The sequence below is a fragment of the Aulonocara stuartgranti genome, assembly GCF_965226115.1.
Source record: "Aulonocara stuartgranti genome assembly, chromosome: 17".
Lineage (NCBI taxonomy): Eukaryota > Metazoa > Chordata > Actinopteri > Cichliformes > Cichlidae > Aulonocara > Aulonocara stuartgranti.
In genome coordinates, this window is record NC_138953.1 from 32,804,677 (window position 1) to 32,832,334 (window position 27,658).

General features: G+C 39.8%; 1 protein-coding gene and 1 long non-coding RNA gene across 3 annotated transcripts; both read left to right on the forward strand.

Annotated features, from left to right (window-relative positions):
- The first annotated feature begins 1,068 nt into the window (after positions 1 to 1,068).
- On the forward strand, positions 1,069 to 26,319 carry lrrc17 (leucine rich repeat containing 17). 2 transcript variants are annotated; one of them, XM_082511047.1, is made up of 5 exons: positions 1,069 to 1,534; positions 10,388 to 10,740; positions 11,689 to 12,175; positions 20,363 to 20,518; positions 25,552 to 26,319. In XM_082511047.1, the coding sequence occupies exons 2-5, from the start codon at positions 10,468 to 10,470 to the stop codon at positions 25,992 to 25,994; spliced, it is 1,359 nt and encodes a 452-aa protein (XP_082367173.1). In that variant the 5' UTR covers positions 1,069 to 1,534; positions 10,388 to 10,467; the 3' UTR covers positions 25,995 to 26,319. The 2 variants fall into 2 exon arrangements, with proteins under 2 accessions (XP_082367173.1, XP_082367172.1); XM_082511046.1 differs by having other exon boundaries at positions 10,391 to 10,740.
- LOC309692781 lies at positions 3,243 to 4,508 on the forward strand. Its single transcript, XR_014272450.1, has 3 exons — positions 3,243 to 3,291; positions 4,098 to 4,203; positions 4,309 to 4,508. It is a non-coding gene; the product is annotated as an uncharacterized lncRNA (long non-coding RNA).
- Positions 26,320 to 27,658: the final 1,339 nt, after the last annotated feature.

Here is a 27,658-nt window from a genome sequence, read left to right on the forward strand (position 1 = left end):
AAAAAGATGATCATACCAGTAGCAAAGCATGGTGATGGGAGTGTGATGGTCTGGGCCTGGATTACTTGCTATTGATAGAACCATGAAATCTGCTCTCTACCAGAAATTCATGGTTCAAGTATTTTAACACACTGGATACAATTTTAATGTAAGAATCGTGCTTAAAGTCAAGATGGAGCAGCTTTACTTGTGGTTGGGATTCTTGCAGAATTTGCAAGACAGTGTTAGAAGAGAGCCCATCTTGAGTCGAGGTTATGTGTTTAGAGCTGAACTGCTGCAGGTTCTTGCCATTCACCAACCTGTAGAATATATTGGCTTGCTTGCTTTTTATGGACAAATGCAGAATCATCTGATTATATACTAAATACACAGCTGACAACACAAACCGCTTGTTAAGTCTCTTGAATTCTTAGATTGCAGCTTGTTTTTCTTCTTTGATGCTCTCTGCACCCAATGTTTCATTGCTGATTGGTTAAAAATAGAAGATCCATTCAGTCATCTGTTTGTGAAAGGACCTGCCCTTTGTCAAATAGTTTCCAAAGACAATTTCTGACACGGTTCTTGTAACAAGCAATCAAATATGACAGATTAATCGTTGCATGAACATCAGCCAAATGTAATGGCAATGATTTATGGGGAGTACAAAGCACAAATGTTAAGGTGCTGATACTTAAACCCATACTGTGAGGACATAGTATAAAACTCCAAATGAGCTCTGGTTACTTCTCTTGTGCTGTTGTATCCTAAATTGATGCAATCCAGGTGTTGAGTGGCAAACTGTTTGCAAAACTTTGTGAAACCCCACGCTCTGCTTGCAAGATGTATGTAACATCTTCCAAGGACTAATAACAAAACAGTGCTTCACCACTGAAGCAGATGTTGGAAGTGGACCAAAGTTATTTTGGAACAAGCCTGTAAAGATTTAAGGTAATCTAGAAGGTTCTTTCTTCCTTGAGTAGCACAACAGAAAAAAGAAAGAGACAGACAGGCTGGCACACTGGTGTTTGCATTGGTGGGCGAGTGCATGACTTCACAAGCTCTCTCTTACTCAGAGTACTCTCTATCAGGCCAGTTAGCAGCACATCTTGGGGGTAAGTCCACTGCTTCAAGACGGAATCAGTGCAGGGTTGGAGCCCTCCCACACATGTCTGTGTGTGTGTGTGCATACTGCTAAACCAGACAAAGCCTTGTAGCTCCTTCGAGAATCAGTTTTACATTGCTTGCAGTCTCTCTCTCTGTGTCTCTCTCTTCACACTTTCAGTACAGTCTAGCTGAGTGGGTGAAAAGCAAGGAGTTCATGAGAGAGAAAAGGAGAGAGAGAGAGAGAGAGGGAAGGTGAGAGAGAGAGAGAGAGAGAGCAAGCGCAGCCACTCATTCGTCCCTCACTCCAGGCTCTAAGTTTACAGGCAGCCAGGCAGATTTTCTTGGCTTGGATGCAGCGCTCATGACAGGATTAGGAGCCTGGGATACAGGATCAACCGGAGATCTGCAGGTTCTAGTGGATGAGCCCAGGTCAGATTCTCACCCTGCACAGGTAGGAAAAAAAATAGTGCATCAGACCTTTATATATAAAAGTTTGCAACCTTGGGATTGTTCAAAGTGTATTTCTTTAACAAAATCTGATTCTCCAAGTGTTAACAAAAGGCCACAGTGAACCAGTTAAATCATAAAGTAAAGGGTGCAAAGTTGCAGAGTATGTAGCAATAAAATGTACCAAAGTGTTGACTTTTAATTTTAACAGACATATATTACTTCCCCTTTGTTTTAACCCCTTTGTTCTTTAGAAATTACAGGGAGTTTAAAGGCGTGCACTAACAATGAATGAAAAAACTCTGTCAGTTTTCATTACTTACTAAAGGATTGATAGTAAGAGAGTCAAAGACAAGTTTTGGCAAATGCAGAAGCAAAATTGAAATTCTGGATTGAGTGTCAGACACTAACTCAATAACAACTCATCACAAATGTGAAGCTTTGAAAGGGCAGAAATGAGCAACACACAAGTGTGTAGAACATGCAAAATGCAATTAAAACTCATAAACAGGGAGGAGATTAGAAAATCTTTTAAAAAATAATTTCAGCAAAGCTCTCTCTTGTTTCTTGCTCTGTATTTGTTGATTTGTTGAATTGCTGAAGTAAGCATTCTTTCCACTATGAAATTTTTAGCTGGAAGTGCTGAAGAGGTGCCAAGTTTATTTTAAAATGTGCGTGTGGGCGGATGGGGATCATTGTCGCCAGAGATTAATTTCGAAATCTCTGCAAAAGCAGCAAAAGAGAAAAAAAAAAAAAAAACAGGAATGAAACATCCAAGTTCCTGTTTCAGATGCTTCCTTCTTATGTTATGTAACTGGCTGGTGGTCCCGCTCACACTGCTGCGACAGATTGAGCCGAGCACCACTTCTGCCAGGGAGAGAGGTGAATTTCTTTTCTTGGACCCTCTTTGCACTGTAAGGAAGAAATTATAGATAGCCACGCCCTTAGAACCCTGTTGTGTGCTACTTCATGTTCATTGAATGCAGCCGGTTCTCTATCTCGTTGAAAATGAAGAAGGACTGCAAGAGAGTTCAAGGAAATGGCAAAAAACATTCACATTTTCAAAAAGCTTGATGTTAGAATATTCTAAAGGATCCACACACTGCTGCACAGATTGTGCTGTTTTCTCGCAGGTTGCTTATATTTGATTATATTTGCGCATGTCCTTGCAGCAATATGCACACACAGATTTACGTGCCCTCTTTTAACTGAAATTCCAAACGTATGCTTGGGAAGTGGGAGCAGTGTGTGGTTTCACCCTGAAATTCTTCAGGGAGAAAAGGAGAGAAGAGAAACTTGGTAAAGTTGCAGGTTTACTCTGATTACAAAGTGCATTGGTGCCTTTTAGTAAAACTTCCTTCTTCTCAGTCTTGTTGCAGTTACATTTAAATAGAGCACGCTGGGGTAAGAACACGAGTGGGAGAACTCTGTTTGTCTTTACCGCTCAGATGTGTCTGGCACCAAACCAAAGCTGGGTGGTGGGGGAAGGCATTGTGCATGTGTTTGAACTCTGTTAAACATCTTGTGTCAGCTTTTGAACTCCCTTTTAAAAAAAAGTAGACACTGAAGGTTGAGGACATACTATGTTATCAAACACCGCAAAATATTGTATAATAATAAGATAAAGCACCTCCCCTGCTCTTTGTTTTTTAGGATGGGTGGTGGTGGTAGGGTAATGACTCCATAATCTTTACTTAAAGCTGGCCATTTTTCCCGTACAGGAGTTGCACAGATGCAGCTGGACTCTGGCCACTCTCAAAGGTGACCAACTGCTGATTTTGGACATGCTTTTGCACGTGTTTGGATTTCAAAGTGTTCTAGAAAGCTGTTTCTCGTGGGTCTTGCAGGGGGAAGACACAAAGACAGGCAAAATGGCTCGTTTCTGTCAGAAAAGTCCTTCTGCTGTTTGCTTTTGTGAGCGGGGGCACCTCTGACCCTCTCCGAAACACTCAAGCGTTCACTTTCTGTCTCCAAACATTTCTTTCACAGCACTCTCAGTTTTCCTCCACTGCAGAAATGAACTTGTATGGTTTCAATTAGGCTCTCAGGGACGTGTGAGGGTTCTCTCTTGAATGCTTTCTACATGCGCAGCATGTCTGTCTCTGTTACTGTCTCATCCTCTCCTTTAGCATTAAGGGATTATTATTATTAGACTTCCCTCCCACTTCTGTTTTCTATACATTCCCACTGTCTGCACTTTTATTCTTTCCCTGTCTTCATCTCTCTCTGTTTGGAGTAGCTTGTCGGTAGGTCTGTTAAACAGTTGCACTTGGGCATGCAGGAGAGTTAACCCAAAGGAAACAAAGCAAGGTCAAAGCAAGGGAGGCTTTCCAGTGTATTAAAGAAGAAAAGTCACCTATCACATATAAGCTCACTCCTTGTCTATGCTCTCCGATTTTCTGTCTTTTTTTCTTCTCTTATTAACTGCCTGACTTACCAATTGATGGCTTCCGTGTGCATGCGACTTGGATGGAATTTTTACATTTTGTATTAGTAGCTAAGCAGGAAAACCTCATTCTTGTTTTTACAGCCTCCCCTTCTTGTTCTCACTTCTCTCTCTAACACAGTGGCCCTTGTGTTTCTGAACTGTTTCCCCTGGCGGTCTGAACTCTTTCCATACCAAGTGGCCTGTCCACTGTTACCACCAAGATCCTCTGTGGTCGACCAGTGCAGGTAGCCACTGTGCAGTCTCAAGGCTTTGCTGGCGATATACTGTTACACTAATCACTACAATTTTCAGGGTTTATTTTTTATTTTATTTATTTTTTTGCTTTTTAGGTACGCCCTGCTTCATCATCAGTCTGGAAGTCATTGCCGTGGTTTTGACTTGTCTTTTCACCATTTGTAAACCAGCAACAGCGCTCTATCCTGATTATGTAATATCCCTGCAGTCATCGAGAGGTCACCGGTGGTCTGTGCTTTGACCCACAGATATAATCTGACTAGATCTATTACACGGGCACCCTTTGCTGTTGCAGTTTTCCCCCAGCTAGCCAGGGTTTTAACCAAAAGGCTTTCTTCTTTGTTCTTGGCTTAACAAAAACAGTGACACTTAAAACCAAACAAAAAATATCTCCTCTTTGCCAGCAGGAATTTCCCTTTTGCTGATGTCACTTTTTTTGGTAACTTAAATTTTGCCTTTGGGACTTGCACTTTCTTCCTGCGGTTTCTATTTAGTCTGAAACATCTTTTGCATCTGGTTTTCGAATAAACGAGCAGCCACCATCTGTATTTGTCCAAACTGCAGTCAGTGCCTCTTCCTGATGTAGGTGGTATGCGATGGTTTTAGAGGCCAACCTGTCTGCTCTGGTCTACTGAGCCCAAATGGCCCATTTGAGCCCACACAGACAATTCAAGAAACATACACAGACACTCAAAGACAGAGCATGCTCAGGCATATGTCTGCGGGTGTCTGTTGTATGCATACTTTGCTATCTGCTTTATTATCCAGTACTGACAGCCCTAAATTATGTGTATATTTTGTGCAGTGTGGGTACTACTGTACATATAGTCAATGAATCACTTGTATCTTTTCGTTTTTTGCACAATATCCATTTTTATTGCAATGCTGTAAACTTTTATTACGTTACTATTACACTACTAGAGATTCCTTGAGAGTAATCATACAAATATTCGCATATGAACACAAATCCCTAATACCTTATTTTGTCTGGATACAGAAGATGTTGCATTTAAAGATAAACTCACAAGACACTCAATTTGCTAGTATCCTTTAGTCGTTGGACGCACTTCAACTCTTCATGGCATTAATTCAACAAGGTGCTGAAAACATTCTGCAGAGATTTTGGTCCATGTTGACATGTTAGTAACACACAGTTTTTGCAGATTTGTCAGCTGAATACCTGTTATTCAAATCTTCCACCGCATCCCAATGGTACTCTATTGGATTGAGACCTGATAACTGTGTCAGACCATCTGAGTACAGTGAACCCAATGTCATGGTCAACAAACCAGTTCGAGATTAAATGAACACATAGTACATTTTTTGAGTTACTGTTAACTTCCTATAAGAGTGATAGTTCTCCTCTGAAATCAACAAGGCACTTTTTCTGCCACTTATTGCATATTTTCCCTGTTTTTCGGGCCATTTTCTGTAAACTCTAGAGAAGATTGTGTGGGAATATTCATAAATCAGCACTTTCTGACATGCTCAGACCAGCCTGTCTGGCGCTAACAAGCATGCCACGTTCAAAGCCACTTAAATCTCCTTTTTTCCCCATTCTCATCCATGGTTTGAATGTCGGCAGGCCAGCTAGACCATGTCTAAATGCCTAAATGCATTCAATTCCTCCTGTGTGATTGGCTGGTTAGTAATTTGTGTTAAAAAGCCACACAACATGTGTACCTGACAAAGTGATTGGTCAGTGTAGCATAATTGGTAAAAACCATCCTGGAGAGCACTTCACAGAAAAATGTAAGAGAGATTACTGTAGAAATGGATGACATTTTCGGCCTTAATCCCTGTCCAAAAAATCAAGCTACTTTTAATTGGTGCTTAGTTGGGGTCAGTATACACTCAGCTTGGGTCTGGAGATCTTTCACTTATTGCTTTATTATAACACGTTACTTTGGTAGGTGCTTGAAGGCATTTGATGCTGTGTTCTCAACAGACCAGAGCTGTCTCTGGGCAGGGTCCAGTTTGCACTTCACTGTCACTTTGTTGTTGTTATGTGAAATATTTTATGATTCATATGTGCAAATGTCCACACCCTCTGACAACATCTCATGCGTGAACTAAAATTGGGCAATTGTTGCAATGCAAATTAAAATCCAATTTGATTTTGAGCATATGCTTTTTGTATATAATCAGAGAATGCTTAAAAACTGAGACTACAACAAAAGTAATCTCACTGTTTGATTAGTAACTCTAATTCCAATACTGAAGGTAGGAATGGTTGTGCGTTCACGGCATTACAGATGTATGAATGTAATATGAATGTTATAATCTGTTAATTTTTTATGTGTTACACCGAGCGCTGCTCATAAAATGACATAAGGTAAAAAATAATAGGACTTTGGATAAGGCACATTAAAGCTGGTTCAGCAGGGAGACAATATATTCAGTTAGATCAACACTCCCTGCAAACTGTCCCCAAAACATATTCCTCAGACTTGGGTATTTATTCAGCGGTTTGTTTTCATTTGTGTCGACAACTTAAAGCTCTTTTGCTCATCTAAAGACTGCATGCATCAATTGTCTTATTAAAAAGTTATTGGTTTCTTTGAAAAATAAATTCCTCACAACTGAGCCAGAAATGCAAAAAAGTAATTAGCAACAAGAAAAAAGAAAAAAAAAAACCCTCAAAGAACATGCTGTATCTTTATCGTTGTAAAGTAACCCGGAGACAATTAAATGTCACTCTTGCTAGCAGGCAGGACTTTTGCTGAACTTGTGGATACAACTGTGTTCCAGACTGGGCACAGACATGACACTATCCACACAAAAATTATGAACAAAAAAATGAACTATGATTAAGGTCTCTGAGGCAAAAGAGAGGACTCGAATTCTTTGCAGAGGTTTATTTTCACGTAGTCAAAACGCAGGGACACGTTGCTACCACATTTTACGTCTAGACCAAACTCTATTCTTGTTCAGGACAGATGTTATAGTGGCAGGAAAACAGTCTGTGTGATATTTAGAGACGCCCCTGAGGATAAATGGGCCTTCTGTAGATGTTCTAAGATGGAGGGAGATAGTTTTTTTTTTTTCTTTGACCACTTTGGGTTGGCATACACTGACCAGTGGTAGCTGGAGTGGGAAATAATACCAGAGTGGAAGGACTAAACTAGTCTGCTGTGGCCATGGGGCTAACCAAAGGGACGGGTTTAGCCTGAGTGGGTTTATTATGGTCACAGCTGGAATGTGTGCTGGATAATGTAGAGTGACTATGCCAATAGTTGTCTAGAAGCTTGATAACCAGATAAACTAGATAAAAAGAGAGATAGACCAGCACCACAGTTACATATATAAATGGGTAGGTATACATCACAAGTGGGTTTGACCCCCTTTTCTTCATGGCATAGATTCAAAAGCTTCTGGAAATATTCTTTATAGATTTTGGTCCATATTGACATGATAGCATCTGCAATTCCTGCAGATTTGTCAACTTCACATCTGTTATGCAAATCTTCCATTCCACCACAGCCCAAAGGTGCTCTATTGTGACATGGCTTGTTATCCTGGTCAAAGTATCCATCACAAGATCAGTACACTGTGGACATAAAGGGCTAGACATGTTCAGCAACAATGATTCTCAGTATTTTATGGGGCTCAAATATTTTCACCAAGAAAATATCTTCCACACCATTACCCCACCAGCAGCCTGAACTATTGATTCACGGCAAGGTGGATCCATGCTTTCATGTTTTTTATGCCAAATTTTAACTCAGCCAACAATGTCACAGCAGAAATTGATACTCATGAGACAAGCCAACATTTTTCCAATCATCTGTTGTCTAATTTTGAGCGAGTGAGTGTGAACTGTAGCCTCAGTTTTCTGTTCTTAGTGGACATGAACGGCACCCAGTGTGATCTTCTGCTGCTGTAGGATGTTTGCTTCTGGGTTCAGTGATGCCCTTCTGCATAGCTTGGTTGTAAGCAGAGGTCATTTATATAATATAATACAATTATTATTATTATTATGCCAGTTTAAATGGCTTAAACTGAAAGCACTTACGTTGGCAAATACTTAAATAGTGATACACAGGGGATGTGTCTGGATCTCCTCAACAAGTCTCTCTGTGCTTTCAACCTGAGTCTAATCTAGTCTGGACTTTATACGTGGCACAAGTCTCTCATTGTGTTAAAACATGCCACTCATCAGCTTCATAAACATTTACCACAGGATCTATAACATGTTCTCTTGCTTGCACACTGGCACATAAATACATAGAAAGAAGAAAGACAGGCACAGTTAGGCAGATAATGTTAGGTAGTGACTTAGAAGACCAATTCATTAAGTTCTTCTTGGGTTTGGAGAGACAGCTCGCTGGAAGGGAATTGCTCCATATAATGGCTTCAGTGAAAGAAACTGAAGGTTTATGTTTGCTTCATTTGATTAGAGATCATTTGTAGATGGACAGAAGATTTCTCAGTGAAGTGCAAAGTATTTCCCCAGATACATTCTCACCTGTTTTTGCTTGTAGCTAGCTACATGCCCTGTCTGTTCTTCATAATGGAACGACACCATCTGCATTGACAGGCTTGTTCCACTGTATGAGTCTGAAAGACGGTAAGAGAGCTGCGGTTTGGTACAGTTGGCCTTAGTCAGCACACATGTGTGTCTGTATGTGTGCGCGGGGTGCACGTTGGCAGACCTGTCGGCCTCCCCCTCTTTTTTTCTTTTTGGCTCTGATAACACAAGGGATTCATGACTCATATATTTTGGCATGAAATGTGCACACCCATACACATGCGCATATTAACATAGCCAGCAGGCTGTGAGAACAACCAACTGTAGAGTAAAAAAAAGACAATTACCATCATTATTAGGCAATAAATAATAATATTTACAGTCTTGACATATTCATATTTGCACCTGATGACAGTGTTGGAGTTTGACAGTGCAAATGGCAAGAACAGCAGACCAAGAAACAGACATACAGGCTCTATGTGGTTTTAAAAGAAATGGTTTATTTGGGAAATTTGGTAGGCTGCTGTAAATATGAAACTACAATCAGCCTTGTTTGCTTAGCAAAATGACTGGAAACCAGTAGAAACAGCTTGCCTGCATGTGCCCTGATATTTAAAAAAACAAAACTGCTTACATTACCTTTTAAGTTCACTAATTAACACGCCACATTTTGGTGGTTTGACCTATATAGTAAATGGTGTGTGAACAAACCGCAAACTTGTGGCTTTACATGGCTTTTTATGTGCAGTACTACATCCAGGCCAGGTTTCTGTGGTTCTGGATGATCTTCACTAGTTGTCTGGGAACCTGACAGATAATGAAACATATATTGTATTGTCAAACTGTCCAACTAACACGTATATGTGGCAGATATTTATACACATAACACACTTGTTACTGTATCGAGCACTCTTGGTGTTTTTAGATAAAGGAAAATAGCTCTAAACACATGAAACTACATGATTTCAAATGCAATACACACACACCCCGACCCTCTACTTTATAACACAAACAATTCCTATATTATAAGGAGAAAAACTGTGTTTAGAAGATCTTGAACATTCAGCTTTGTTTGGCTGGAGGCAGAAAATAAAGAAAACTGAAAGAAAAAATAAAAGAAAACTGTTATGAACACACATCAACCTCGAGAAATGTCTTTTCGTTTTTTCTCAAAAACCCCTTTTCCACCCCCACACCCCATTTCTGCCCACTCCACAATCACTCAGCTTTCCCACTAATTCTTTCAACATGTTCAGCATTACTGCTTTAGTTGTTGCCAGATATTGACAGATTGCCAGATGTTGACAGATATGCTGTAATAAAGCAGATACTCTTTATCTGTGTCAACTTCTCCTTTATGTTGCACATAAATGCACACAATAATGTGATGTCAAACACTGACATTTTCATGTTTTCTATTCTATAAAAGCATTCAATGCAAAGTGCTCATGAAGATTAAAAAAAAAAGTGTGATACTCAGCAAATGGGTTCAGGTAATCCTCAAATTCCTGGTATAAAGAGTACTGAGGAAAACCTGCATATGGACCAGGAGAACATCCAAACTCCACACAGTAAGGCCCAAGATGCAGGTTCTTATTAAGGACTCTCTTGCAAATCTTTTAGGATTTTGTGAGAAGTTTCCACTGAAGACCTTTGAAAATTCATTTTCTTCTCTCCCTCTCTTCCTCTGTTTGTGCCACCAGCAGTGACTGACCTGTATCCCTTCCTCATCCAACTTCCGAAATTGACCTGATTGCCAGGCTCCATCCTCTCCTCTCCTGTCATGCATCTCCTTGTTTCCCTCCTGCTCTTGCTACTCCTTGGATCAGCGGAACCCCGGAGAGGCCCTCGGTCAAAGGCTGTGGAGAGGGGCGCACGGGGCCATGTACGGGGTAGAGGCAGGCCCGGCGTCATGAGGCGTCAAACTGAGGTGTGCTTGGAATACATGGAGTCAGGAGAAAAATACCTTGACTGCCAGGATAGGCAGCTGACCACTGTGATGCAGGACTGGCCCAAAGATATCCACCACCTACTGCTGGCGAGAAATAGGATTCAGGTATTTACAGGCAGATTTCTGTTCACCTGGTGCAAAAATAACAACTGATGTTAATTACAGCGGACTGGAGATCTTTTTTTTTTTTGCAAGAAATTGGGTTCTTTGCAGCAATTAAGCCTGAGTTAAGTATCCATAATCTATTACTCTCTATGCTTCAGATGGCTTGTTGATGCCATGAGCATCTGTGCACCAGTTATTTGGGAGCAAGATCAAAGACAGACTTTTCTTCCTTATGTGTGCAGCTTTTTGCATGTCTGAGCAAGTACAGGATGTTTATGTCGCAGGTGCTGAGAGAACTGAAACAAAATGTTAGCCTGCAGGTTAATAAGTGGAAATGACTGAGCAATAGACACTGATGAAAGCAATGAAAACAGGTATAACTTATGCGGGAAGGAAACCGGATCTTGTTTTATTTTTATTTGTGTCTTCGGCACTTTGTTTTGGATTTAAATAGGATATATTTTATCATTTAAAACATCTTTAACATGTATTTTTTACACTAAAAATATGTAATTTGAAAAGTTAGATACTTGGAATTACAGATAGAGAAAACTGATCCATGCTGTGTCTTTCACCACTTGCAGCACTTTGGGTTTACTGTTGCTGTTCAGAAATGGTAATCTTAACATAGTGCACCACTGTATTTTCCAAATGTCTGACATCTGGCTCCAGCAATATGGGAATTTTAAACTTCAGGCTCTGAAACAGTTGCCTATACATCAGTGGGTAATGCCACAGTAGTTATGGCCATTTTTTATATAGAATCTGTGGTATAACATGGGGTCAAATGGCCGTAGGAGGCTAAATTCCTACAAGCTGCAAACTGCAGACGATTGAAGTTTTTTAGTACAGTAAAGATAAGAATAATGCACAAGTAAGCTGATGGTAAATGCTACCATATTGTCCAGAAATGCAAATAAAACAACTCAAGTACATCTCTCCTTACAGGTTTTGAGGGACAACATGTTTGCTCAGTTCACCCAGCTGAAGAGCTTGGATCTCCAGCAGAACCGCATCTCCAGGGTGGAGGATGATGCGTTCAGTGGCCTCTCCCAGCTCAAAACCCTGCTCCTCCAGCACAACCAAATGACAACAGCCTCCGAGGAGGTCCTGCTCCCCCTACCCCGCCTTACTTATCTCCGTCTCTATGACAACCCGTGGAGCTGCCTGTGTCCCTTGGAAAGCTTGATCAGAAAACTGCAGCTGCCAGGCAACCGCAACTTGGGCAATTACGCCATATGTGCAGAGCCTCTTTCACTGAAGGGTCAGAAACTAAAAAAGTTGACTGTAGACCTGCTGTGTGAGGAAGACAAGGGGCCAGAACCTGGAGTTGTAGAACGGCCAAAGCCTCCGCCAAAAATAAGGAAGCCAGATGCCACCTCCATGTGCCTCACGTACATGTTTCCCAAACCGCTGCTGGACTGCAGCAACAAAGGTGAGAGATTGTCAAGTTCTGTCTCTCTATATCTTTATCTATACATTGTGACCTATTCTTTAAATCTGTGTCTTCTTGCCTTGAAATCTGAGGCAAGAAGACACAACTTGGATGCCATTATAATATAAGTTGACGTATGCAGGTCTTGGTTGGGGCAGCAGAGGTTACCTATTAGCAGCATTGCTATGAGGATGCTGGTTTGTCCAGATGTTTTAGAAGGACTGGTGTGAAGGTTTGTGCAGAAAAACTTGGACTAAAAGCACCTTATTAAAAAACTCATTTACAGAGTTTGTTATGTTCAAATGTTTTTTTATTAACTGTGAAATGGGGGAGGGGGGGGGGGGGGATATTTTTTTTGGACGGTGAGCATTATGTACTGGATGGGGAAGTTGTGGTTAGTAAGACCACACAAAAATCATCTTACATCCAAGCTTTATTCTTGGAAATGTGGTGAAAATAAGAAAATATTACCATGTACTAAACTGAGCTGGTGAAACATAGTAATCTTTATACTACATGTTTGTTTGCCTGTTAGAAAAGTTGCATTTCAAATTAACTACAAAGTACTTTATAAGACTAATTAGATGCTGAGTAGCCCAACTTTACATTTACGCCATAAACGCAACACAAAGAAGAAGCCATGTGGGGAGTAGGATGTGATTATTTTCTTATCACTGACAAAGTATCTCGAGGACTTCACTGAAAGAAAAGCCAGGGTGCAGTACATAGAAAATTATGGCATTTAACAGTTGTTTTCACTAACCTGTCAATCCGATTTAATTAATTTTCTCTAATTGAAGGAATGTTGTTCTGGAATGTGAGTTTGACCTCGTGTATCATCCTAGCTTTAGTATATTGATATAACTTTTAGTCAAAGTTAAAAAGACATTATAGAAAAACACAGATGTTTATTATTAGTGCAATAACAGAAAAATGATCAGCTTTAATTAAACTAAATGTAGGAATGAAATAAACTCTGACAAAGAACAATTTCATTGTTTCTGAATCAGACAGTATTTGTCCAATTTCAGGTGCTTTGCTAAACTTGGCCGCTTCTTTGTTGCAAACAGATAAACTGCTGTGAGAGGAGTACTTCATATGAAAAGGCACATTTATTAGCTTTGCTCAGCGCTCTTCGGGACACAGTCCTGCTTATTTGTTCATTGAAATTAGGCGCAAGAGTTTTTTTTGTTGAATTATGTTTGGATTATAATCAGGCGGCAAGCAGAGACGTGTTTGTTTTATTAGCAATTTCTACACTGGCTGTCTGAGCCTGGCTGGGCGGAAAGGCGTACGCTCTCTTCTCCTTTTTCAAACTCTTGCTCAGTAGTGGAAAAGTTAGGATTAAAAAGTAAGGTTTCATATATATCATACATGTACAGGTTTTTGTGTGAAGGCAGATGTCTTTATCTGATCAGCCAGTATTTTAGGCTTGTTCTTGTTATTACCCATCATGTAATGTGACATTTGATGAGTTAAACTTTTGCAGTACTATGAAAAAGTATTTGCCCCTTCCTGACTTCTTCTTCGTTTCTTTTCTTTTTTCTTTTTGTGTGAATTTTATAGGATTTTTCACATCATCAAATAAATATTAATATTAGACAGACCACCTGAATAAAAGAAAAAAAAATTGCAATGAAGCCAATGAGTCTTTGACATCGCTGTAGAGGAATTTTGGCCCACTCGTTTTTGCAGAATTGTTTTAATTCAGCCACATTGGAGGGTTTTTGAGGCTTTGCAGCGTTTAACATGTGGGTCATGCTAAAGGTTTCTTTGTTTTTCTGAGCCACCTTTTCTGACCCCAAAACAAAATGAACATTTTGGATTGGCCGAGTCAAAGTGCAAACTTAAAGGCATTTGAGATGCTGTTGCATGACCTTCAACAGAATTCCTCCACAGCGATGTGAAAGACTCACTGCCAGTCATTGCAAACACTTGATTGACAAGGACTTGTGCTTACCAGTTTTTAGGTTTAGGGGCAATTACTTTATCACAGCACTACACGTGCGCTCTAAACTTTGCAAATATAGTCCAAGTTCTCACCCAGGTTTTCACATCTGGTTCTATCTTTGCATTAAGCTGTCACTATGAGACTGTTGTCATAGTGACCCCAGTGTTGCCTTCAAAAAGACAGATGGCAATTTCTGAATTTGTGCAGATCCCTTGTGGTTACTTTCATGTGGCCTCTCCAGTTCCTCTTCTATCTTCTTTTTGTTGTCCTCTCACCATCCATTTAATTTAACACACTGTTTAACACACACTGAAACTCTGACACTTTCTGCGTCCATTATTCTGACCAAGTCCCACATGAGGATTTGAATACATCTATCAATGGCGAGCTTGTATCCTCCTGAGAAAGCAGTCTTTCATAGAGAATCGACAAGCCAAAACCACACAATGCAGCTTCTGTGTTGTTAGGACTTGAAGAAGCTTTTGCATATTTTCCTAATTATTTTTTTTCTACAGTAAGACATTTGAATATGTTCTTTATCTGAAGCATCATAAGGTTTCTCTGTTTTGCTCACAGGGTGAACATCCCATCCATCTCTCCACAACTTTCCTTTTTTATGCCCAGTAATGGTTCTCCCCATCCTGCCTCTTTCTAAACCACACCGCACCATAAAAGCTGTATGTGTTGTGTGAATATTCCTTAATATGGTGCAGCTGTTGTGCATGACAGTTAATTCCTGGTTTTGTGCTTTTGATTTGAAAGGATGCCCACGCTGCATATTTACTTCTCATTTTGTTCTTTTCCAGCACTTGTGTTTTCATTTAATAGTTGTATTAGCCGTGTGAAATCTAATCTAAGCATTACACTTACATGATTTCCCCCTAATCGTTTGTCTATTTGACAATCTAAGTGCTTAGAGTTTTCTTTGCTGTAATTCAGCCCAAATGAACTACTGTTGTAGTGTCTTGATGCATGAAACTAGCACTACTGAAGTCAGTTTCTTGACTATTAATATGGAAATTGTCATGACCAACAACAACCACTGATCAGAGACCACTGATCAATGGCCATTCACACAGGGTTGTGGAATTGCTGCAATCATAACATTGTAAGATGCTGTGATTCCTTCAATTCAGAGATGGTCTTTCCCTTTTTCAGTAAACGGCCTCCTTGATTTCTTCAACTAACCTGTAGGTGTGAATAGAGTGCGGAGTCTTGGTCTGATGAGTTAGCTCTTTTGTGTTTTGCCATGCACTTCACCAGAGGTTGTGGGGTTTTCCCCGTTACTCTGTGGGGGACCAGATCCTTGGGGTGGACCAATTTTTGGCACAGAGTATTTTGGTGTTTGAAAGCCACAGGGACACAGTGTCTCTGTGGCTTAAATACTAACAAATCTTAAATACTGATCTGTATGCATTGGTTTATGTTACACATCAACTTTTGAATCTCACAGTCTAAGAAGGCTAACTTGATATTTTGGTTAACTTGATGTGTTGGTCCACTGAGTTAATGTGACCAGTGAACCGTGGTATATCGTCAGATTTGATTTTCACCCAGGTGTCATCCACATACCTGAACCAATGATTTGGTGGTGTTCCAGGGTAGGACAGCAGAGCCCTCTTTTCCACTTCTTCCATGAACAAGTTGGCCACAGTGGGTGAAACTGGGAAACTGTTGTTTGCCCATGTTTTGGGCTGACCAGTTTTTGTAAAAAATGTGGAAAGAAGACAGTTCCAAAAGCAAACACACTTGGTCAGTGCTGAGAGTGCTCCTGTTGTTGAAGTTGAGGTCATTCTGTAATTTCTTACGAGCTGCGTCCACTGCTTCAGTAATGAAAGATGTAATAACATCCCTTTGTCAACAAAATCTAATGTCTTTTGGATGTGGTGTTTAGAGCTGCCTACCAACGTGTTGAGAATTGAAGCCAGAAACTTTGAGATGTTATAGGTGAAGATGATGGGGAAGGCATACTGTAATAAAAGGATAGAGTACAAATAGCACAATGTATCTCCAACTGCCACATCTGTAAGAAAAATAAACATACAACACCTGGAACACAAACTTTTGAAAATGCACAGGTGCATAAATCAACAATATACCTGTGTGTGTGTGTGAGTGTGTGTGAGTGAGTGTGAGAGAGAGAAAGAGAGAGAGAGTGTGAGTGTGTATGTGTGTAGGTGTGTGTGTGTGTGAGTGTGAGTGTGAGAGAGAAAGAGAAAGAGAGTGTCGAGTGTGAGTGTGTGTGTATGTGTATGGGTCTTTGTCACGAATGTACTTGAAAATGATGGTTAGAAGCCACAAAAACGAAGCCCGGGAGCCAGAAGCAGACAGAGATGGATCGGGGAAAACCGGGCCACCCGCAGCCCCCAAGAGTACTGAAGACCTAAGGCCAAACATCTTCACCCAGCAGGAGAAGGAGGGATAAGTAGACACCCCCCTCAGGTTATACAGAGCACTGTGATTATATTGGTTTTAGGGCCATGATGTGATGTTAATGCCCATTTATCTACAGTGTCTTAGTAAAGTCCTTGGCCACTGTTATAAGAACAGTTTGAGTTCTTTATAGTTTGCTTCCAAGGACCCACACTATCTTTTAGTTGTTAAAGTACTCTTGAGCAATAGCTCTTCTGTGTTTTTCACAGGCTTTTAAGGTTTTCCTTTGGACATTGGCTGCTTTTTCACTCATTTTTAGTCCAGTCTTGGTACATGACCATTTTCAGAATGTCTGTCAGGCTGAGTAGCCTGACAGACATTCTGAAAACTCATAAAAAAAGCACCCAACTTGATGGATGAACCAGTGTTGTGTCTACGCATAACAGAAACCTTAACTACACTAGAGTATATAAAATATTCTAGGAAGCCCCATCACTTCTGATATTGTAAGATGTTATACATAAGCCAGACGTGTTAAATGAGAGCAAAAATCTTCCATCTTTTAACAGTCCCCCCGCCCAACATTATAAATCTCATGATGATGCTCATAAACCCAGTTTTATGTTCCTAGACATTGTTTTCAAAGCTGCTGTTACAGCCGGTAAATCATAGATTTCAGTGGTAACAAGTGCTGTGTAAAAACTTGGGACATTTGACATCTGAGTAGGCAGCACAAAAATGAGTCATTTGTATATGGTGACTTGGCTGCACATACACCCACACTCATAGCACTGTTATAGCTCTCTATGGATCTCGTGGATCACAGACAGCGGGCAGATCGTTAGCAGAAAAAAAAAAGACCATATTTTAGGTTGAGGAGAAGTTGCTGTGGTTTCAAGGGTCCTGACTGCAATGTTAACTGTTTACCTTTTGGGAAACTTTTTTACTTTTTCACACTGGGGTGAAACGGTCACAGAAGCAATCAATGTAGCATGGGAGGAGCACTGAGTTGGTCACCGTCATAAATATAAAGTAAACAGAGTTACTAATAGGTTTTCCACTTAATAATAATCTCAACTCTGTTGCTAAGGGTTCTGAATAGACTAAGATTCATTGCACTGCATATCTGTGTTTCTTTCTCTGCCATGAAAGCATTTACATTTACAATTTAACAAGTAAGGTGCATTTGACCTCACATGACATGTGGAACCGAGAAAGGCCCATCCTAATATATAAACTACTTTATTGCATCCTAGTGCTACTATGCAACACATAATACTGCCTAACATAAACATGTGAAGTAACCTTTTCCCCCGTCAAAAGTGGGGTGTGCTTCCAAAAAAGCCATAAATGGCTGCTTACTATTCACTATGCACAGTGGACCCCCTGTAATCACATCAGCACTGTAAAAAATTAATGGCTTCACTTTCTGCTGTCTAAACAGTATAAAAAGGTTTTGCAACACGTGCTCTGAGTGAGTTCAGTGTTTTTGCACAAATTGAATATTTGCTTTGCAGGAATGACTGAAGCGCTTCATGATATTTTATGGAATCTGAAGCCAAGAAAGACAAGACTCTGGCTACGGTCCGGTACTTCACTCCACATATCTATTTAAATCATCCTTAGTGCTAGCACATAAATAGTAGAGTGGGTTACACAGATAAATTTCCAGATTGATGCTCTGCACTCCTACTAAATAATGTAAATAGCTTCGTTCTTTGTATTGAGACTGTGTAAATACTGCATTTACTCCCTGTGTTCCTGTGTTTAACTAGTATTAGTTGTACTAATACAGGAACCTCTATGCACTGCATTGGTGAGTGGCCACGTATATTAGTGCTAAAAAGTTATTTAAAGTTGGCCTGTTGAAGTGAACCAGGTGATTCAACTTAGACTACAAATAATAGATTATGACATCTGTGAGAATTTAAAAAATATATATATATTTATAATGGATTTTTTAAATAGATTGGGTTTCCAAAAAGGAAACGTTTTCTCATGCAGCTATAAAGCATGAAGTCCTTTTTAAAAAAAGAAAAGTCCAAGAGGTACAGCTGTTCACCGAACTAATGACTTCAGCAGATTCAGCGAGAGCCCAGTGCAGTGATAAATGACTTTCACACTTCATGACCCAGGTCCTTCGTCCGTATCTTCCTTCATTCATCTGTCTCATCAGTAGATACATGTTAACAGATGTTAAAGCAGGAAAGTGCTTAACACTTTATCTGCCATATCTGTGCCATGAAAAAAGTGACTCCTGATAAAAGCTTCCTGATAAAACACCGTAGCTCAGCTTTTTGTTGAACTTTTACTACCCAGAGGGAAACATGGACTTCTGGTCACAGACACTACTGTCACAGCTGAATACACAGTGTAGGCGTAGGTCTTTATTTATGGTAAAACACCGAAGACCACAGATGTATCTGTCTTTGCAATGGAGGATTTGCGTTTGGCTCGGAAAACTGAAGTCCGATTTCTCACAAGGGAATCAGGAAGTTTAAGTCTAATGTTGGAATGACCGCATTTCCCTTTCCTAAAAAGCTGCTTTGACAACATTTCAGACACATTTACACCTATTGGCAGGCTGGGATTCCCTTTAGGTTTTCCAGAAGAAAATTTCTCACCACATTGGACTGATAACATGTGCTGGAATGCTCTCTGAAGACAATTTTTGCTTCCCTGCATCACATCACAAAACAATAATCATTACACTTCCTGAGTCTGTTGGCTACATCTGTGTGTGTGCTGCATGTGTGTGTGTTTTCTTGGAGTCTGTGATGATTAATGGCACCATGCCTGCATAATAAAACCAGCTATAACATCTGTGGCAGTAAAGAGTACAACATCTGCGCTATAAATGTGTCCATAAGCATACTTCTGATGCAGCCTGTGTAAATAAATACATTCAGGAAACATCTTTGTATGCTTTGCCACACACATTTCATTCATGATTTTACTTACAAATCTACAAAAAGTTGGCATTCAATACCAAAGCAAAGCATTGTTTAATTATGTCTTAGGCCGCGCTTGCTGCCTATGCACACTTATGTTTCCTCCAGTCTATTTTGCTTCACAAACAATCAGCTATGATCCTTTTGATGATACAGGTTGCATGGACCACCTAGTCTGTTTTAAACAGCGCTACAATGTGATTGGCACGGCAGATGGGACTTCCAATTTAAAAGATATTCATGATGTTGCCCACCATGACAGGTTCAACAAATCTAATGACTCAAAAAACCACAAAGCCACAAAGTCTAATCTGTGAAGGCTTTGATCCAAAACCTCCAAAAGGTAAACTGTGATCAGAGAAACCTGAATCTATTCATTGTTAGTGCCGAACATACAGGTTTCAGCCTTTTATTTTCAGTGGTTTTGTAGTGACAGCGTCAAATCTTTATTTCACCTCCCCCATCACGGCAGGAGGAACATTTATAAAATCTACCTCCGGTGTGGGACTTTAATTCAAAACTCCAGAGAGGCTCTGTTATAGAGATTGCGATACGTAGGACGCTTTGACTGTTTAGTGCATTACTGACTTCAAAGACAAGTATGAGTGTGTGTGAGTGATGCTTCCAGTGTAAGCAGAAAAGAGATCCCTCTGGCAAATAAGTGAAATGTTGTCATACATGATGTCCCCTTTGACTACATCTTGAAAATGTAAAAAGTTGCACACAACCTGCAAACCATCTTGAAGCCATAAAGATGCAGACACATTTCTGTCTGAGTTGAAGAGCCGGAAATGTTCACACCCTCTGTTCACATATCTTTTTTTTGTGTGCACTGATGATAGTAAAAACTTTTGTCTTTCAGGTATCATGAAAGTTGAAGGCCTAATGTTTCTGAACTTTTTCTGTCTGCAGATTTGATTAGCATCCCACCTGACCTGCCATCTGACATAGTGAGGATGGATCTGTCCAACAATAAAATAAAACATCTCAAGCCAAAACATTTTGTGCTGTCCAAAGACCTCAAACTTCTCAACCTCAGCAGTAACAACCTGCACCATATAGACACAGGTAACAGAAGCACCGCTCACATATTCTCTCTCTCCCACACACACATGTGAATCTGAGCACTCGTATCTGGATATCCAAGTATTTTGTGTTGTCACAGCACAGAAAACAGACCCAACTGCACAACTCAGATAGATAAATTACATTTTTAAGGGTGGTTCAATTCAATTGTATCTATATAGCAGCCAATCACAACAATCTCTTTAAGGTGTTTTCTGCCGGGGATTAATAATAAAAAATAATTAAATACAGAGTGGTGTATAAACAAAGAGATTTAAAAGTGGTGAGTGAAGAAGAAATGCTCAGTACATCATGGGAAGCCTCAGCCGTTTAGGCCTATTGCAGCTTTTCACAGGAGCTTTTGCAGGATTCGGGGTCACCTAACTACACTACCTGGCTTGGATTTAACTAAGCAAATAGGTACAAGCCTCATATTGGACAATTACTGCATGGGGGATTATCTTTCAGCTGGCAACAACTTATTTAACCCCAACTGGTGCAATGAGTTCTTTCTCATTTCATAAACAACCGCGTCGAAAGACACATCTCATGATCGTGAAAAAGATGTTAGTGTGTTTGAGAAGGGTTAAATCATTGGCACCAATCAAGCTGAGAAAACATCTAAGGAGATTGCAGAAACTACTAAAACTGGGTTAAGAACTGTCTAGTGCATTATTAAAAAGTGGAAGGATACCCATCATCAGAAAAAAAAAAGTAGAACTCAGAGCTAGGTTTAATAGTAAACATGCACAAAGCGAAGGGAACTCAAGGGAAAACCACTAATCAGTTTGGCAAACCAGGAAAAAAGGCTTCAATTGACTAGGGAGCATAACGATTGGACTCTGGAGCAATGGAAGAAGGTCATGTGGTCTGATGAGTCTAGATTTACCTTGTTTCAGAGTGATGGGCGCATCAGGATTCGAAGCGAGGCAGATGAAGTGATGTACCCATCGTGCCTAGTGCCTACTGTACAAGCCTGTGGGGAACGTGCTATGATCTGGGGTTGGTCAGGTCTAGGTTCAGCAACAGTATGTGCTCCAAGAAGGAGGTCTGACTATAGTGAATGACAAGGTTATTCCATCAATGGGTTTTTTCTTCCCTGATGGCATGGACATGTTCCAAGATGACAATGCCAGGAAACATCATTTTCACACATGGATTAGCCACCACAGAGTCCAGACCTTAACCCCATTGAGAGTCTTTGGGATGTGCTGGAGAAGGCTTTGCGCAGCGGTCAGTCTCTACCATCAGTGCAAGTTCTAGGTGAAAAATTAATGCACTGGATTGAAATAAATCTTGTGTCATTGCAGAAGCTTACCGAAACAATGCCACAGCGAATGTGTGCCGTAATCAAAGCTAAAGGCGGTCCAATGAAATATTAGAGTGCGTGACCTTTTTTATGGTGGCCAGGCAGTGTATATGCTTTATCAAGAATGAAAGTTTTAAGCTTAATCTTAAAAGTAACCAAGAAAGTTGCCAGTGATACAGTGATAACAGGATGTATCGACATTTCAACACATCCCCATTTTGCTGTACTAATGACTAAGAGTAAGACCCTGTGACGCAATTTGTTACAAATCATAGTCGATTGACAAACAGATGATCTGAAAGACGGGGATAATTGTGAAACAGTTAACCAAAACAGAGGGTAATCCTAGATTTAAAAACATTTTTACCATACCCATGATATCATATATATGCTTCTAGCTCTTGAGAAAGAGTTTTTTTAATCAGCAATATAAATCAAAGGTTTGAACTTTTACTTCTGCTATTTGCCAGGCAGACGTACTTGTGATAGGCTGCATTCACTATCGATAACTTGATAGCATTCTTAGCAATATTTTGAGTTCTGCATCAAAAGATTTTTTTAAATAACTCAAACAATATTTGTAGGCTTTTCCTAAAATAAGATTCAAAAAGCTTTTCCCTCTAACTTGCATTTACTATGCATCATTAATGACTAAGACCATGCAATTTCATATTTTAGTTACAATAAGCCAAGAAAAACAATAATTATACTTGACTACATTTTTGTAATGATAACAAGCAGAAATTCTGGCTACTCCTTGAGGGCAGGGGCAGGACAACCATCCTCTTTGCCTACAGAATCTCCCACAGTTCTCTATTCAGGAATGTCTTATAATGTCCCACTAGAGGATTAAACTCCTTGAACACATTGCGATATTTCACTTTTTTCCCTCAAGAAATACTGCACAATTATTATTATTTTTATTTAAAATTTATTGAGATGAACCTGAGAAAGAAGCACATGTTCCACTCACAGGGAAAACAGATATCTGTGATTTATTAGAAAGATGTTGTTTATCACCTCATCTCTAAGCCTCACTGGCTTGTGCTCAGGGTTCATTTTGAGGACATCCAAGTCAATCAAAATGTGACATATTTAAAATTGTGAACAGGTTCATGGTACACACTGGGGAAAATGTGGCTAGAAATTGCAGTGCAAGCAAAATGATTGAATATGCAATGAACTTGCAATCTCATTACCTTTGAAATGGCTGTTTTGAAGACAGGGACCAGGTCTGTGACCACTCGCAGTTAGCTGTTATCTTCAAAGCAAGTCAAGCAAGTCAAGGCAGCAATAAAATGGCAATAAGACGGAAAAAGTCTGCTGCCAGTTTCTGATTAAATTTAATCAAGTTGCCATTTACATATAATAGTTGCTGCAGGACAGCAATTTAACTGCAAAATGACATAGCTGCTTGTCAACCTTGACCTATAATGGCTATCAATACATTGATGGTTGTTGCACGCTCAACCACTGGGCAACCAACCACTACAACTACTCGCAACTGGCCTCAAGAGGCAAAAAATTGCAATGTAGTTTACTTAACTGCATTGTGACTGATTTATTAGAGAGTTCCCAAATCCTTTCCTTCCTTCAGAGGCACATAAATGCTTCTTTCCTTGTTTATTTCAGCAGTTCCCAAAATAATGTAAAATTACCCTATAGTTCATGAGAAAAAAAACCAATTTTTATGGAAATATGTAACATTGGACATTGACATGGACTAGATGAGAAAGTATTCGGAATACAAATTCGACCTCAGAAATAGAGGAGTACCATTAAAAAGTGAGAATTCATTAATCTCACCGAGCTAATTATGTGCGAGTCCATCCCTTTTCTGGCAAAGAGGGAAATTCAAAAAGCTTCATTATCCTGCAACAGCACATGCAAACAATCTACTGTAGCTCACCCCACTGTGTCTAACATTCTCTGGAAACTCAAACAGAAATTCAGTATAATTGTGAGAGCTTGTGATTGCCAGTGGCATGTGGTTTAAATCCCCAAACCCTCTTTTTAATCATGTCCACATTCAGAGTATATTCAAAAGAAAAAGTTGTTTATTTATGCTTTTCATGGGAAAGGTGGCCAGAGAGAAAAGAAACATGAATGAAAATGCAACATAAAAAAATCTGGCACATTGCATCAGTGTTCTCTTATTTGTGTTACTTTTTTCATGGAAGTCTTTGGCAGATTGTTTTGGTTTTCTAGGCCAGGCAAAACCCCAGAATAGACAAAGCAGTAATTTGATGGTCACAGGATAATGCAGTGCACTTAAAGCCTAATTTTCCTAATTTTCCTCAGACTAATAACTTTATATCTTAGAAAATGTAAAAGGAAAGGGTCCCACCCAAGGTTAAATAAATAAATAAATAAAAGTTCATAATAGTCTTTAACTAAGTCAGTTTATCCAGCTGGCATTATTTCTGTGTTATTGCAAGTGAAGTTTCAGTGACCGGATCGCGACTCTAAGTTTAGATGCTTAGATTAGGATCTCTTGAAGAGCATGGAAGAAAAGGTAAGTGTCCCTAATAAACAGTTTAGCCTTTAGGAAATGTGCTTCAGACTTTCTGGCAAAGTTGGATGAAAGGATTCATGTATTTCAGTTCCTGGGAAAGTAGCATGAATGTGGTCATTGTGGCTCCAACAAGCACATGAATAGTATCCAATTTGGGAGAGCCTCAAGCCTCATGAGTCCAGAGATAAGACATGGGAGGAGGAGGTGAAACGAGCATCCCTGCCCCCTTTATTACACTTCCTTTCTCTGCTATAGTTTCCTCTGTCTGTGTTGTTCTTGGAGATGAATGTTCATAAAGCTAATGTAGACACTGAAAGAACCTCAACACCCAACCAAACCAAAAAAAAACTTTTTCAGTCTTCCTTTTCAAGTTCCCAATGTCATGAATTCCCTCCTTCTTAGTTCTCTACCTCCATACGTTCCTCCCCCCCTTTCCGCTCTGTAAAGATCAAAGCCTGGCCAAAGGCTGGGGAGTGTGAAATGGTCTTTGCTGTCCCATTACTCCCACTGAGAATGCATCCATGGGCATGCACGTGCACACATTAGAAAATCAGACAGCTAACAGTGACTGGAAACATTTGAGAATATCAGCAGTCACCTTTTAAATCAAAATGTTTGATTTTGCGTGTCATGAAGCCCAGCTGAAACCCAGTGTCTATACAGGGAAACTGGCCTCGGCAGCTTGCACATCTGGAAAAGCACCGTCAATACTGAAAGGTTTTAGAGCAACGTATGCTCCTATTCAGATGGCATCTTTTTCAGGTCTTGCATATTTTAAGTAAAACAAGGCTAAACTTCATACGTCATGAATGGAATCAGCCTTTCACCAATTGAAAAAATTTGGCACAGCATGAAACCAAAAATGTGACCTAGAAGACCCAGGTATGTTGATAAGCTAGAAAAAAAGCTAGAAAAAAAAGTTTGCGTTGTTTTGCAACTTTTATGGAACTGGGTTATAAAAAGACTTGATTACTTGATTATTCTTAAAGATAATCAATCAGTCAACAATGAACTAAAACGGTCCAAAAGCCAAAAAATATGTCAAAGACTGTGAGAAACTATGGTAGAGTTTAAACTGTGGCAATTTCTTTGTGTGTATTTTTCTTCCTTTTTAGTCATTTTATTCTCTGTTGAGTCTTAAATTGCTCTTTAAACCTCATGAATGCCAACAGAATGCTAACTAATTTAGTTTGCACTTTTCCCTGCTCCCAGCTGCATTTGCAGGCCTGCTGTACCTCCGTGAGCTTGACCTCTCCAACAACAGTCTCCAATACTTCCAGTACAGTGTACTAGAGGACCTCTACTTCCTACGGAAGCTCTCACTGGACAACAACCCGTGGTTCTGCGACTACAACATCCACTACCTAAATTACTGGCTCAAGCACCATCCTGGCGTCCATCACACTGGCTTGATCTGCTCAGGGCCGCCTGAGTTCAAGGGCTGGCGTGTCGCGGATTACGTCAAGACCTACAACGGGGAATGTCCTGTAGATAAACAAACAGAAGGGACAGATACAGGACAGGGGGCACAAGAACAGTCAGAAAATGACGCACAGAAGCCAGGGATGGACAATAGTGATGGACAGGGTGCAAATCTTCCACAACACCTGAAAAAGGCGGCACCAAACAAATTTAAAATCATCAGGCTGAGCTAAAATGCAGACGGCTCAGAGGACTGGTAGAAACGTATACAATAAGATTGAAATGGATGTCTGAGAACAAGCTGAACGATGGCTTAATAAAAGGAGGAACTCTGTTTTGTGGTAAAATCCATTACGTAGGCTATTAGGGATAAAGCTTCCCTGTTCTGTATGGGTTGCAGAAATACCTAACTCTATCACTTTTCTCTCTTACAGTAATTTTAATTTTGACTTCAGGATATACTTTTTTTTTCTTCTAAAAAGTAGTTTTTGGTCTTTTGGTATTAACGTATGCTTTTGTCTACTTGTTTTCAGGAAATAAAATTTGTTGTTTTTTGTATTGTTTTTTTCTGAAAATGTGTTTTACTATGTGATCGAAAATTTCCAGATACATTGCAGGTAATGTGTCAAGGACCACAAATGATTATTGCTAAAGTGTTCCATATTCCATATCATTAGCTGCTTATGGTGGGGGGGGGGGGTGCTGGAGCCCATTTCAGGCACAGGCACAGAGAAGGGTATCTAAACACCACATAGAAACTCCCAACACGATAAGAAGGTTCTTGCTGTTTACTGATCGCCACCGGAGACTCCCAAGCAATGAAAAATTATCCATACAATGTAATACTGATCAATTTAAAAGGTACCCAAGAAGCTTAAATTTATAATGTTTTTTTTTCTTAAATACATAACATAATGAGTCCCAAGACGAACCTAATACAATTTAATGTTCGTTTTTTTTTTTTCAAGGACAAGGCACATTAATCACCATTAGTATAAATGTGCTATTTTTTTGCCAAATGGCTCATTTTGAGTTGCTGTTCCTGGGCCAGATGTTAAATTATCCATTAAAGGGCTGTAAAACATAAAAGAACACAATTAAAGGCCATTAGAAAATAGAGGAAGGAAAAAATAAAACAGGGTCAAAACTTGAGAGAATGGAGCAGGTAGCATGGAAACAATGCTGTGCAATAGTCTAGGAAAATGGGAAATGTGTGTTTGCTGAAGTCTAGCAAGCTTTAAAGTCAGTATTTGGTGTGACCACTGTTATTCTTCAACACACCCTGAACTCTTATAGGAAAAATTCTTGAATTCATAATTCCATCAATTTAGGCAAGATCTCCTATACCACTGAAATGCAGCCCCAAACCATCACAGAGCCTCCAGAGTGTTTTATAGATGGCTGTAGACACCCCTTTCCTTAATTTCTCTGTGTATAGTGATTATTTCAGGCAGAAATTACAAATTTGGATTTATCCCTCCATAAGATCTGTTTCCAGTGAACTTCAGTTCAGTGCTTGTGTAATTTGGCATACCTCAGCTTTTTCTTCCCGTTTCCCTTTCCTAAGAAAGGATTCTTGACAGTCATCCTTCCACCTAGACTATGTGAACTGAGGCTTCAGTGAAAAGCAGATGGATCAACTGAAGGTCCAGATCCATCTCTCAGGTCCCTTGTTAGGTCTTTACTGGACTGGACTTTATTTCTTAAAGGCATGGCTGTCAGATACTGTTCATCTGTTGTGGATAGTTTTATACACCTACCACTTCTTTTCTCCTCCAGTTGTCTAATTTCATGGTTTTTGGCTTTGGGAATCACCTTATTATTGCAAAATTACAATTTTATGACTGTTGATCTGTGTTATTGTTGGATTTTTTTTTCCTGGATTCACCCAAAGAAA

What these genes read in the sequence shown, in the direction of transcription:
- lrrc17 (XM_082511047.1), top strand. Translation starts at nt 10,468, where the DNA reads ATGCATCTCCTTGTTTCCCTCCTGCTCTTGCTACTCCTTGGATCAGCG. An exon ending in TGGCGAGAAATAGGATTCAG is followed by an intron (nt 10,741 to 11,688) that starts GTATTTACAGGC and finishes CTCTCCTTACAG; the next exon opens with GTTTTGAGGGACAACATGTT. An exon ending in CCTGCACCATATAGACACAG is followed by an intron (nt 20,519 to 25,551) that starts GTAACAGAAGCA and finishes CCCTGCTCCCAG; the next exon opens with CTGCATTTGCAGGCCTGCTG.